This window comes from Clarias gariepinus, chromosome 22 (assembly GCF_024256425.1).
Source record: "Clarias gariepinus isolate MV-2021 ecotype Netherlands chromosome 22, CGAR_prim_01v2, whole genome shotgun sequence".
NCBI classification, from domain to species: domain Eukaryota; kingdom Metazoa; phylum Chordata; class Actinopteri; order Siluriformes; family Clariidae; genus Clarias; species Clarias gariepinus.
Genome location: NC_071121.1, coordinates 22729130 through 22741951, shown reverse-complemented (window position 1 = coordinate 22741951; position 12822 = coordinate 22729130). Strand labels below are relative to the sequence as shown.

The window sequence follows — 12822 nt, the reverse complement described above, 5'->3', positions numbered from 1 at the left end:
CCCATAATTTCTTTACAGTTATAAAAGAGGCAGGTACACAAGCTACATCATATTCATGATGGAACTGTATAATTATTCAACAAATCTTGTCAGCAAGTCCGTATTTATACAAACGTGCAAAAAGGAAACTTCTTAAATTTTAAAGATTTTTGAAATTTAAGAAGTTACAGTTTAAATGATTATTAATTGTTTTTTGACGTTCTTTTACGTATTCATGTTAGCCCTTGAACTCCAGAAACAGCAGGTGTCCACAGGTCAAGATCATTATCTTGTAAAAATCAATTGTTTGTAACTCAAAGCATTATGAATATTATTTACATTTATATGCGAAGGCTTCAACTTTTTTTTTTGGTTTGTTTTTTGTTTAAACAAATCCTAACTGGGGGATCAAAAGACATGTATACCTGTAAGCAATGATTTCCCCCCCCCAAAAAAATCTTTTCATATAAAATATTAACCTCATTATCAACACTTCAGCAGCAAGAGCGGCTCGAATGGCGGATTCTGATGCTCTATGAGAAAAATTAAAGAGGAACATCAGAAAATTCTGAATACTTTACAATGAGACATGAACATTCTGAATGCTGCTTCAAGCGCTTACAAAAACACACACTCTCCAATAAGCTAATCAGATCCCTAGGAGGCAAACCCATAAGCAATCTTAAGGGATGTGTGTAGTACATGTCTGCATGTTTAGCTTAAGGGGAGAAGTAGTTTTTTCTGTTTTTAAGCATCACAGGTAACATCCTAGAACTCCTCATGTACGTTGCGGGCATAGTCCATGAACTTGCTGCCGGTAAAGTACTCGCTGTATTTTAGGATCTCCTCCACTTCTAGGTTGTGGTTCTGGTTCTCATCAGCAACAGCTATCATCTGCTTGGCCTCATTAAGAGCATTGTATTCATTCATGGGGTCCATGTATTCCTGCAGAAACAGAAAATGTGTTGCTGGCTAGAACGCTGGTTAGAAAAAAAAAAAAAAAAAAAAAAAATGCACCAAACTTTTTTTTTTTGTGTGTCTGAGCATGTGTGTGTGTGGGAGTATGGAGTTGGCGAACCTCAAGCTCTTCCATGGTGACAATGCCGTTGTGGTTGGCGTCGATTACTTCCTCAAACTCCTTCTTCCTCTCACGTACCCAGTCATCATCAATCTCCTGGGCCTGCTGGTTCTCCACTGTGCCCATGGGCAGAGAGATGAACTCGGACAGGGTCAATTCTTTGTCTCCGTCTTGATCTGACAAAAAGCATTAACAGACAGTTTATGTACTGTGCTTTATGACATTAATAAGACACGCTGGAGTAATGGAAAAGAGCTTGTCTATATGTAATTCATCACCTGGTGCAAGTAAGTAAAAGTGCAAAATTGCAGCAAAACAACTGGCAGTGAACCAGCTCACATTTGTCACTATGATTTATTTAAAATCAACTTGTTAAAATCTATTTAATTTGTTTCTAACAGTGTTTGCTAGTTTGCTCCATATGGAGGCATTTTTTTAATGCCAGTACTGAGAAAGTGTCCGTTTCAAATATGCTGCGTTAACATTTTACCCCAGATAAGTCAAGGGTAAAAAAAAAAAGGTTTGAATATAAAAATTTATGTAGAACAAGAGCACAGAAAAAAAACACCACAAGATGCTGTACACTTGCGCCTACCCAGGTCTCTGATGATCTCCTTGACCATGTATTTGAGCATCCCCCTGCTGTGCTCTGGATGAAGGAAGGAGAGAAACTCCTCCTCGTTCAGCAGCTGATCAGCTGGAGGGTTATCAGCCTGAAACCAACGATCCTTCAGACTTTCCAGTATCTCCTGGGCTGTTGAAATACAACAAATCAACTCAACCTTATCTCAATGAACAGTGGAATATTTGCACTTACTATGGCTTTCACATGACCGACAGAATAATTGTGCACAGCTGAAACTCAAGCTCAGAAAATCAAGCATTAGTGATGTGTATGTAGTTAATAATTTGAATATGTGTTATTATTGTAATTAAATTCAAATTTAATTTATTATTATTTTTATTATTATTGTTATTAATACCAAAATAAATAATAATAGCAATAGTAAGAATAATAATAAAGAAAAAAAGAAGAAGAACTAGGTTTTCCTCTTTTTTTTGGAGTTTGCAGAAATGTGTGTGTGTGTGTCTCATTTAAACTGTCAAATTTGTGTTGCTGGTCATAGAGATGTTATTACAGAGTTCTGTCTAAAAGTCGGAGTTGGGAAAGAAAGTAAGATCCCATTATCCCATTTTGCTATTGAGATTGTTGTTATTGTGTCTTCATTAGATATGATTTAATAGAGTTTTAATAGTAGTTTCTTTGATCTTGTAATTTTCATAATCTCATCAGCTAATTTGGAAGGCTGTAGTGGGTTATTAGTTATATAAATTATTTTATTTAATTTTAGATTTAAGTTGGTATTGGAGTAACTGTTCTCCCCCAACTCCATACTTCTCCATTAGTGTATTAAATTATAGAAATTGGTTATTCTCAAATAGGTGGTGAAGGTGGGTGATTCCTTTGTGCTGCCGTGTTGGAAAGTGGATTGGGGTATTGTGTAATTGAAAGTCAGTATTGTGCCAGGATAGTAGGGGTATATCTACATGGTTTTAGTGTTGATTTTGGTGATCTTGTGAGCTTTCCACTAGGCTGTCAGAGTTTATGAAATAGTGATATTCTTAAAAGAATTCATTGTTTTGATTAATTGCGGCATGAAAGCGAGATCTGCGACTGAAATAGATTTACAAGGATTTTGTTCTAAGTCTATTTATGAGTTATCATTCTTTTGAATCCATTTGGCTATGTACTGTAGTTGTGTTGTGAGAAAGTAGTGTTAACAATTTGGTGCTTCAAGGCCACCTTGTGATTTTTTTCTGTTGTAATGCTGATAAATTAATTTTGGGTATCTTATTTTTCCAGTAAAAAAAAAAACAACAACAAAAAAAGAGATGTTAGTGAATAAAGTAATTTAAACCAATTTTCTGTGGGAGTTGTGGGAATAATTGAAGATGAAGAGATTGAAAAGCTGCGAAAGCCTGGGGGGGAAATATTAATACCTAAATATTTAATGCTGTCCGTATGAAATGGGAGGGGAGATTCCTGAGCGCCAAAATCCCAGGCATGTCCGGATAGTAGGACTATAGTTGATTTATTCCATAGTGTAGTTAGATATTTTGGAAAATGTTTTAAATGTTTCCTTTGCGGCCCCCAAAGGCGCAGTGGTAAAGTGCTCGCCCTATCATCCTTAGATCGCTGATTCGGTTCAAGGGTGATGCTGTAACCTCACACGGGGAGAGAGGAGAGGTACTTAGTGCTCCCACATTGATCACGGCTCTACGCCATTCGGGGTGTCTGTGAGCTTGTGCACGCAGAGGGGGCGGATAGCACTGTCCTCCGAGTGCGTTACACCGGCCCCAATGGTGTGTGCTCAAGCGGTTCGAAAAAAAAAAAAGGTCGGCTGGTGTCACTTGGTTTGGAAGAAACATGTGACAGTCCTCGGCCCTCCTGGCTGAATGGTAGTAAGTATTCTTAATGTGGGAGCCCCCCCTAGTGGCGGAAGGGAATTGGACATGACTAGATTGGGGAGAAAATCGGAACATTTAGTAAATTGTAACGTTTAGTGAATTGTAGGGGTCCTGTAAATGTAATATGTCATCATATTTAATTAAGACTAATTTTGTGTTGTGAATTTGTGTCATGAATTCCTTTAATTTTAATGTTTTGTCATATGGTGTTTTTATCCAATGGATGAACGATTCTCCGAAACCAAACTTATGTAGAAGAGAATGCAGAAGAGAAAAGACCAATTTACCTTATTGAATGCTTTTTCTGCATCTAATGATACCATCATAATTTTGTTTTTGTTGTAAAAGATTGATCAAGTTAAATAGTCTATGGACATTATCTAAAAGGTCCCTGTTTTTGATGAATCCTGTTTGGTCTGGATGGATTGATGAGTGAAAGGGGACGATAATTGGAAGGGTGGGTTTTTGCAAATTCTTGGGATAATGTTGGCAGTTTGATGCTGTTAAAAAAAGATGTCTATATCCGAGTGGTTAACATTGTGATCAGGAGTATAGGCCACTGTAGAAGTTGTGAGATGTGAGTAGAGTTTACTATGGATGGAATAATTGCTTTTTCTTTTTTACACTGTAGCTGATTTGCTAGATATTTACCTGTTCTGTTGCTATATTGAAACTGTTCACATTTAAGTTGTTAAATTATTTTTCTGTAGATAATACTTTCATATTGCATTTTATGATAGTTTAAATCATTTTGTGTTTGTTCACTGTGGATATTTGAGTACGAGTTTGTTCATTCTTTAATCTTTTGTTCTAAAGTGGTTTCCTGCATTAAAAGCGAAGACAATTTCACTAAACTACTGCAAAATGCTATGCATCTGTAAATGTAAGTGAGGGGTTAACTTACTCTCCTCATCCAGTTTAAGCTCTTCATTATTTTTTATCTTCTCAGCCACCTCTTTCTCGTTGAAGCCTTTGCTGGCCAAGAACTTCACCCGGTACTCATCCCATGTCACATGTCCTGAAAGAGGAACAATTAAATCGGATGATGTGGCTTTGTTATTTAAGTATGTAAATAATATGTTAATCAACTACTGATGAATACAGAGAAAAAAAATAAGGGAGTAATGTCAAACAATGCTGTCCAAGCATACCATTGCCATCTGGATCTACAGCACGGAAATTAAGTTTGTTCTCATTCACTGCCTCTTGGAAATGCTCTTTCGTCTTCTCCATGATCCAGTGTTGAAGCTCTTTAGCGCTAACGCTTCTGTCCTTATTTAAATCAACCCTACAGGAAAAAAGTAGAAAAGGTTGCTTTTAAAAACAACATAATTTGGTGGGATTTTAATTGGACTGGATTGCATTGGATTAAAACTGAGCAAGACAAACTATACTCTTTTAGAACAAACAACATTCTGGACTAAAAGTTCAGCAGGCAGAACTTACTTGCTAAAAATTTCAATTAATTTCTTGCGGTTCTTCCTGGGCTCAGAGTCTTCATCAAACTCCTCCATCTCCTTTCCGAGAAACACTTCTTGATGAAAATCCTTGTTCAGGTGGCCGTCCATTTCCATTTTGACACCGTTTAGGTGGTCAGGAGGAAGGATCTCGTTGTCTTCCTTACCGTTGACATGTTTGTTTCTGTGGACTGTCAGGTTTGCGGGCCGTGTTTGGACATCCATGATCAACATTACAAACAGGGCAATGAACACCACCACATGGTGCCTTGTCCAAAGTCCTCTTGTACTGGACATGACTTTTACTGTATGAAGCTGGAAAGCTGCAAGTACAAAAAACAATTTTGGACTAACGTTCATGCTACTTACATGATGACATGATTCATCCAGAGGGGAAAATGGTATAATTTTTCCTGAGCTATTCCATATATGGTCAACAGTACTTGCACAGCTGACCATCCCTCCTTGGAACAACTTTGATATAACATATAAAAGTAAACATAAATAAAATATCTTGGAATGCTGTAAGAATACAATTTTATCATGTTATAACATCAAGTGCTGCCCTTACTTAGTGTCCTGTGGCTGAACAAGCTCAAATCCCCACATCTACCTTCCAAAACCTCGTGAAAAGGACTTATAAAGGGCAACTGATTATAGACCATTTCATGGAATTGACAAGCTACAACTACCAAACCCCCGTCATCAACAAGAGCCCAGTGGAGAGAGTGGACAGCTTCAAATACCTCGGTGTTCACATCACGCAGGACCTGTCATGGTCCTGTCACATCAACACCGTGGTGAAAAAGGCCTGACAGCGTGACTACCACCTTAGACGCTTGAGAGATTTCAGACTGCCCTACAAGGTGCTTAGAAACTTTTACTCCTGCACCATAGAGAGCATCCTGACGGGAAACATCTCAACCTGGTTCGGGAACAGCACCATGCAGGACAGATGTGCTCTAAAAAGGGTGGTGCGATCAGCTGAGCGCACCATCTGCACCAAGCTCCCTGACCTGCACTTGAACTACAGCAAGCAGTGTTGGACCAAGGACAGGAATATCGTGAAGGACCTCAGCCATCCCAGAAATGGACTGTTGAAGTCAGGAAAGCGATTCCGCTCCCTGAAGACCAACACAGAGAAACTGAGATGGAGCTTCTTCCCGCAGGCAACACGGTCTCTTAATCAGTACACCACACAGTACTTATTAATTTTGCACATCCACACATATGGTTTGTGCACTCACTCTGGACATTTGTTTACACTAGTGGCCACTGCACAACTGCACTTTCATGGTCATTAGTTAAATCACTATCACAAGCTACTTTAAATATGTGGATTGCATAGCCCCTGGACATTACCATTTATATAACTTCATTCCACACAAAAATTCCATAAAATCTATATCTACTTTGTACAGCTGTTTTTTTTATTGTTCTATATTTTTTCATATATTTTCTTATATTGTGTGTTTTGTAAGTCCTGTAAGTTGCGAGGTCGGCTCTCTACGGTTCTCACTTGTTTCTCCATCACATCCCACATATACTCAAATGAATTAAGATCTAGAAAATTTGCAAGCCAAGTCAACACCTCAAACTCACTGTTTTGCTCTTTAAACAATTTTTTCAGGACATGTTATGCTGCTGAAAGAGGCCACTGCAGTCAGAGGACATCGTTTATATGGCACTTTCTTGGTAGAAGCAATGTTTAGGCAGATGGTATGTGTCATGTGTCACAGGAAAATCGAAATAATTGACAGGACTCAAGGTTTCCCAGCAGAACATTGCCCAGAGCATTACACTGTTGCCGCCAACTCGCCTTCTGCCCATGTTATCTACATGATGCAAAAAAAAAAAAAAAAGTGATCCGTCAGTCCAGGCCACATTCTTTCATTTAGTTCTGACGCACATTGTAGGTGCCTTTGGCAGTGGACACAGGTCCGTACAAACTAGCTTCAAAGTTTAGCATGTATTTTGCAAAAATATAACCATATTTGGCTTATATGGCAAAATACGACAGATCTCCTGACTTTGCTATGGTCAGTCTGACTGGGGCCAAGACGTGCACACTGCAAACTGACGTCTGCAAGCTGTTAAACATAGCGTGTGCCTCTGCTTTTGTATCTTCAAATGTTTCATTAGGTTTGATGTGTTTCCCCTTTTTACACGCAACTGTTGAAAGCCAGTTGTTGCAAGAAACGGCATCGTAATTCTTTGTTGTGAAATACAGCCAGACTTTTCATATATACACGTATATATATAAAATACATTAAACAGAAATTCTGTTTGTGGCTGTGTGTTCGCGCAGGCAAGTGAATGTAACATTTGATGAGAAATGCCTGTTTATGCCTGTGAGTCTCTCGAAACATTGGTGCAGCGTAAGGAGCAACAGTGAGTTTACCACACACTCCATTCCACAGGTGATGGTAGAACGTGGGCAGAGCCACAGGTAACCTCTAATGTTGTTGCCGGCAAGAGGTCGCTACAGTGGACCATCCAATCTGCACACAACTTGGCACAGGTTTTATGCCGAATGCCCTTCCTGACACCACCCTCCCATTTTTTTCAGGCTTGGGACCAGTATTGCATCCAGTGGGTAGGAATCAAACACAGGCCTTCTGCTCTATTCGAGAAAGTAATTTACTAATTTACTTTACCTGACAGTAGTTATAATGTTGTGGCTGATCGGTGTCTACACACAAAAAGGGACAGACATATGCGCACACAGTACTGTGCAAATATGTGAGGCACATGCAAAGTAATCACACAAAGCAAAGATACCTTTAAAAATAAAAGATTTGTACAGTTAAAAAAGACATCCTTATACTAAATGCAATATTAAAGTAAAAATTTTTTTTTGTTAACTCTGCTGTTAAAGTGCACGTTTTGTGCAGTTTTATAAGACAAATTTCTGTTTTTTTCCTTTTACTTAAATTGTCACTATAAAGACATATTAATGAACATATTACACTATTATGTCGTAAGTTTGAGAAGTAGCTCACTTTTACACTGAAAATAATCCGTAACGCCTTGAAATAAAACGCACTCACCTCAAATTACCTGACTAACTATGCTAGCTAGCCTAGCCATCATGTTTCACCCTGCTAACCTTAAAAAGGGTGACCTTACTATAACCGTGCTGAGGTTTACAAGGAAAGCTTAAGTTCAAAATATACACACGGTTGTCAACTCTAGCAGTTTAATCTTATTGGGGAAGTATCTAAGTATCTAAATGCTAGCTTCCGTCCCGGTTAGCGCATTAGCTGGAGAAAATTAGCCGCTAGCTTACGGCTTAGGTGTAAAGTGTGTGCGCGTGCTTAAAACAAACCACGAACCTGTTTCAAAAAAGCGGTTTCGTTAACGACGGAGCAGAAGCACAGCGGCGACAACACACGGTGTATGACTGTCAGTCCTCTAATCGTCCCGTGAATCGCATCGTATTATGAAGTTTGGTTCCTGTTGACGTGGCCAGCGGCGGATAGCGCTCAGACCAATGACTGAACAACACACGCGCATGCTGCGAAGACAAGGGCTCGGTTACAAATGCACCCTCTCTCACTACAGAACTACCCTTCGGTATATGAAACACACCGTGTGTGAGTGAACGAGGGTTCCAGCAAGGAGCGATTTCGTATATTGCCACAAAAAAAGAAAAAGAAAAGATTGTTATCTGTCTTTTACGGAAGCTCATTGCATTCACAAAAGAAAAAAAAATATCACGGGACTTATGTCATAATTATGACTTAATATCTCATAATTATGACTTACTAACTCATAATTATGAGATAATATCTCATAATTATGACTTACTATCTCATAATTATGAGATAATATCTCATGAGATATTATCTCATAATTATGAGATAGTAAGTCATAATTATGACATAAGTCCCGTGATATTTTTTTTTCTTTTGTGAATGCAATGAGCAATGAGCATCTTAATATCTCATAATTATGAGATATTAAGTCATAATTATGAGATCAGGATCTCATAATTATGAGATAGTAAGTCATAATTATGAGATATTAGGTCATAATTATGACATATGAATATATTATGACATATGAATGAGATACTAAGTCATAATTATGAGTTAGTAAGTCATAATTATTAGTTAGTAAGTCATAATTATGAGATCAGGATCTCATAATTATGAGATATTAAGTCATGACTATGACATAATTCCTGAGATTTCTTTTTTTTTTTGTGAATGCAACGCGCTTCCGTAGTCTTCGTTATTTTTTTCGTTATTTTTTTTATTGGAAGTAAAAATTCAAACTCCTTTACTACTTTGTAATATATTATCACTTTACTACAACATTTTACTACAACGCCACAGACTTACATATAAATTACACATGTAATTATATAATAATACACGCTTACATAATGGTGAATGAATGCACGCACTAATCCTTAGCTCTACCATAACTCTATATACCAATATCCCCACTCTCACTCACTCATCTTCTATATCACTTTATCCTGTATACAGGGTTACGAGGGGGAACACTCTAGACGGGATGCCAGTCCATCACAGAGCGCACACACAGATACACACACTCATTCACACACTACAGGCAGTTTGAGAATGTCAGATTAGCCTGATCTGCAGGTCTTTGGACTGTGGGAGGAAACCAGAGCACCCAGAGGAAACCCACCAAGAACGGGGAGAGCATGCGAACTCCAATTCAACTCTAAGCCACCGTGCTGCCTCCCTTATCCCCATCGAAGGACAATCTTAATGCTTTAGCATGCCAAAACATTTTGGAAAATACTATGCTTCCAACAACAACATGCTGGCAACAATTTTGGGGAAAGTCCTTTTCTATTCCAACATGACTGTGGCCAAGTGCACAAAGCAATGACTGCAAAGACATTGTTGGATGAGTTTAGTGTGGAAGAACTTGACTAACTCGCAACAGAGCTTTAACCTCTTCCCATCTTTGGGAAGAACTGGAACGGAGATTGCAAGCCAAGCTGTCTCGTCCCACATTAATGGCTGACCTCGTAAATGCTCTGCAGAATGACTGGGCACAAATTCCTTCAGAAACACTCTAACATCTTGTGTACACCCTTCCAAGAAGAGTGGAAGCTGTTATTGCTGCAAAAGAGGGACCAATTAAATATTGTAAAGTATATGTATTTGGATACAATGTAAATGCATATTTGACTAAATACTTTTTTTCCATGTAGTGTATTTCATGTAATAACTCATTCTCAGTTTCATTATCCCGGTAAGGGGGCACGATGGCATAATGGTTATCACTGCAGCCTTGAACATCTGTGGTCAAGGCTTTGATTTCCCTGAGTCTGTGTGCATAGAGGCTGCATGTTCTCCCTGTGATTGGTGTTTGGTATGTTTCCTCTGGGTACGCCAGTCTTCTCATACAGTCCAAAAACATGGAGATGAATTAAATAATTGGAGTTCCCAAATTGTACATAGTGTATGTGCCCTGTGATAGATGGGTGTACCACACCTCGTCCTCAAAAGTTTCCTGGGATAGGCTACAGCGCCCCCTGTGAACCTGTAGAGGATAAGTGGTATAGAAGATGAATAAATGAATGAATAAATAAATTAATATCCTGGTGAGGGGGCAGGTAGATTCAGAATCTACCCTGGAGACACTGGGTGGTCCCACAAGGTGGAAAAACACCCTGAACAGGATTATTGTCCATCAAAAAGCATGCACTTTCAGGGTGTAAACAAGACAAACAGTTTCATTCACACATTAACAATAATTCAGTGTAGATTAATGCCTACTAGCATGATCTTTTAGAGATGGAAGGAGATCCATGGATACCAGAAGAATGTAAAATCTGAGGATTGAACATTGGATCCTGGAGACAGCAATTCTACCATGCCAACCTAATTAAATTAAAATATTTTGTTAACTCTCTCAAACTTTCTCACTCATTCTCTGTACCGCTTGTCCTGTACAGGGTGGAGGGATGCTTGGACCATATCCCAGGGAACTTGGCATACAAAGTGGGATAATTCCTGGATAGGGTGCCATGACACAGGCACACACACACACTATGAGCAAAGTGAAAATGTCAGTTAGACTAATTTGCATGTCTTTGGACTGTGGGAAGAAACCAAAGTATGCTGAGAAAGCCCAGAACATGCAAACTCCATGCACACAGACTTAAAAGATGCTAGGTTACAGTCTAAACCACTACGCTAATGTGTCATCATCTTGTTAACGCATTCAATTATTTCATTTCTTAGTTGAATTAATTTAACAAGCTTTAGCAATGTTCTCCCATCGCACAGATTCCTAACCCTGTCCTGTACAATTTGTTTTCCTTGCTCCCGACACACCTGATTGAACTAATCAGACTAACAAACTGTCCTTTCTGAGTTGACATTAGTGTATTAGTGTTGGCCAAACACAAAAATTTACTTGACTTAAGGGTTCTACAGGACAAGGGTTGGGACTGTCGATTCTGGACCATGACACAACATTGGTATTGTGTTTAAGGGTAGACTTATTACCTGGACACACAACTTATTACCTGGACATCCACATACAGCACTTTATTAGTTTGTGTTCAGGCTGTCATTAAGCCAATGGGTGAGAAGGACTGCTGGCTACTGAGGAATAATGAGCACTCTGTTTAGAAGAATAAGCCTCTGACTTGCACAGACTTTGCTTCTGAATAACAGACTTCAGCTAGGCAAATAAGTTTTGGGACGTGGGACAGTAAATCCCCACATACAATGCAGTAATTCAGTGGCAGTTATTTGTATACTGAAAAATATGAAGATGAATAAGCATCCTGTTAGAAATCTAATTATAATACAGAGTATGGTGAGCTGAACAATATATAAAAAGAATTAGTCAGTGTAACATCAAAAGCATGTACTTAGACTTGTACTTTTGAAAGGAAAAAATATTTTTTACTTATCTGCAGTAAAAAGTTATTTCTTTCTTACTTCCGTTCTTTCCTAAAATTAGTGCATGCTTTTGACTTCATCATATACTGTACATGAAAAGATAAAAATATCAGTGTTATTCCTTTTTTGTCACCAGAGGGAGCAAGAGTTCTTGTTTTAAAGTCTGTATTTTTTCATGTAACACATTCGACCTATCAAGTTTTTCTCTAGTATACAGTATATCCCAATATACTGGGATATTGGGATATGTTAATGCTTATAAAATATTTATAAGTATGTAATAATAAACCATAATAATAAACTGTACATCATATTCTTACATCACCATAAAAGCAGAATCTAAATCTTTATTTGCCAAATATAAGGAATGTATCAACATAATTCAAGTCAAATGTAAAGTGAAAAAAAACTTTTCTGGCATGTACTGTAATATTATATTGTATATTAGAATTAAAAAATTACATTATACACTAATAGCTTTAATACTTTTTTATTTTTTTTACTTTTATGTGTTTTTAAATCTTTTGAAATGTCTGGCCGAGATATCTCAGTGATGACTAGTCGGAATAAATGTTTACTTTATTGTATAAAAAACATTAGTTAATAAAATTGAGATAGTTGATAAAATAATAAAAATAACTCAGGGGGATGCTAAAAAAAAATATGAAGGTTATGTCTATGCCTAGTGGTCTGAAAGTTTTTAAATGTGATTATACCACAGTACTGTTAAATTCTCCAATTATTTGTGTTAATAAATTTTCTATAACAGCTGAGACATTAGAACAGGCTGTAATTAAAATACCAGGTTTATAAAAAATGCAATCATTCTAACCTGTTGTTTCTGTAATAATAGTAATGAGCTGCACAGGGGTTGATACGGCATAAACTCCAATTATTTAAAAAATTTGAATAAAACATTAAAATCCAGTTGCATCAC

The 12822-nt window shown here is 37.7% G+C and overlaps 1 protein-coding gene across 1 annotated transcript; it reads right to left on the bottom strand.

The window, feature by feature from the left end:
* Positions 1 to 389: 389 nt before the first annotated feature.
* On the bottom strand, positions 390 to 8477 carry sdf4 (stromal cell derived factor 4). The gene is made up of 7 exons (XM_053483144.1): positions 8319 to 8477; positions 4973 to 5306; positions 4678 to 4814; positions 4431 to 4544; positions 1653 to 1811; positions 1058 to 1233; positions 390 to 924 (listed from the first exon to the last, which is right to left on the bottom strand). The coding sequence occupies exons 2-7, from the start codon at positions 5278 to 5280 to the stop codon at positions 748 to 750; spliced, it is 1071 nt and encodes a 356-aa protein (XP_053339119.1). The 5' UTR covers positions 5281 to 5306; positions 8319 to 8477; the 3' UTR covers positions 390 to 747.
* Positions 8478 to 12822: the final 4345 nt, after the last annotated feature.

Bases quoted from the DNA above. Each gene is read 5' to 3' on its own strand.
- sdf4 (XM_053483144.1), bottom strand. From the start codon at position 5,280: ATGTCCAGTACAAGAGGACTTTGGACAAGGCACCATGTGGTGGTGTTC. The intron at 1,812-4,430 runs GTAAGTTAACCC...GTATTTCAACAG, and splicing joins GCTTAAACTGGATGAGGAGA to CCCAGGAGATACTGGAAAGT. The intron at 925-1,057 runs GTTCGCCAACTC...CTGTTTCTGCAG, and splicing joins TCACCATGGAAGAGCTTGAG to GAATACATGGACCCCATGAA.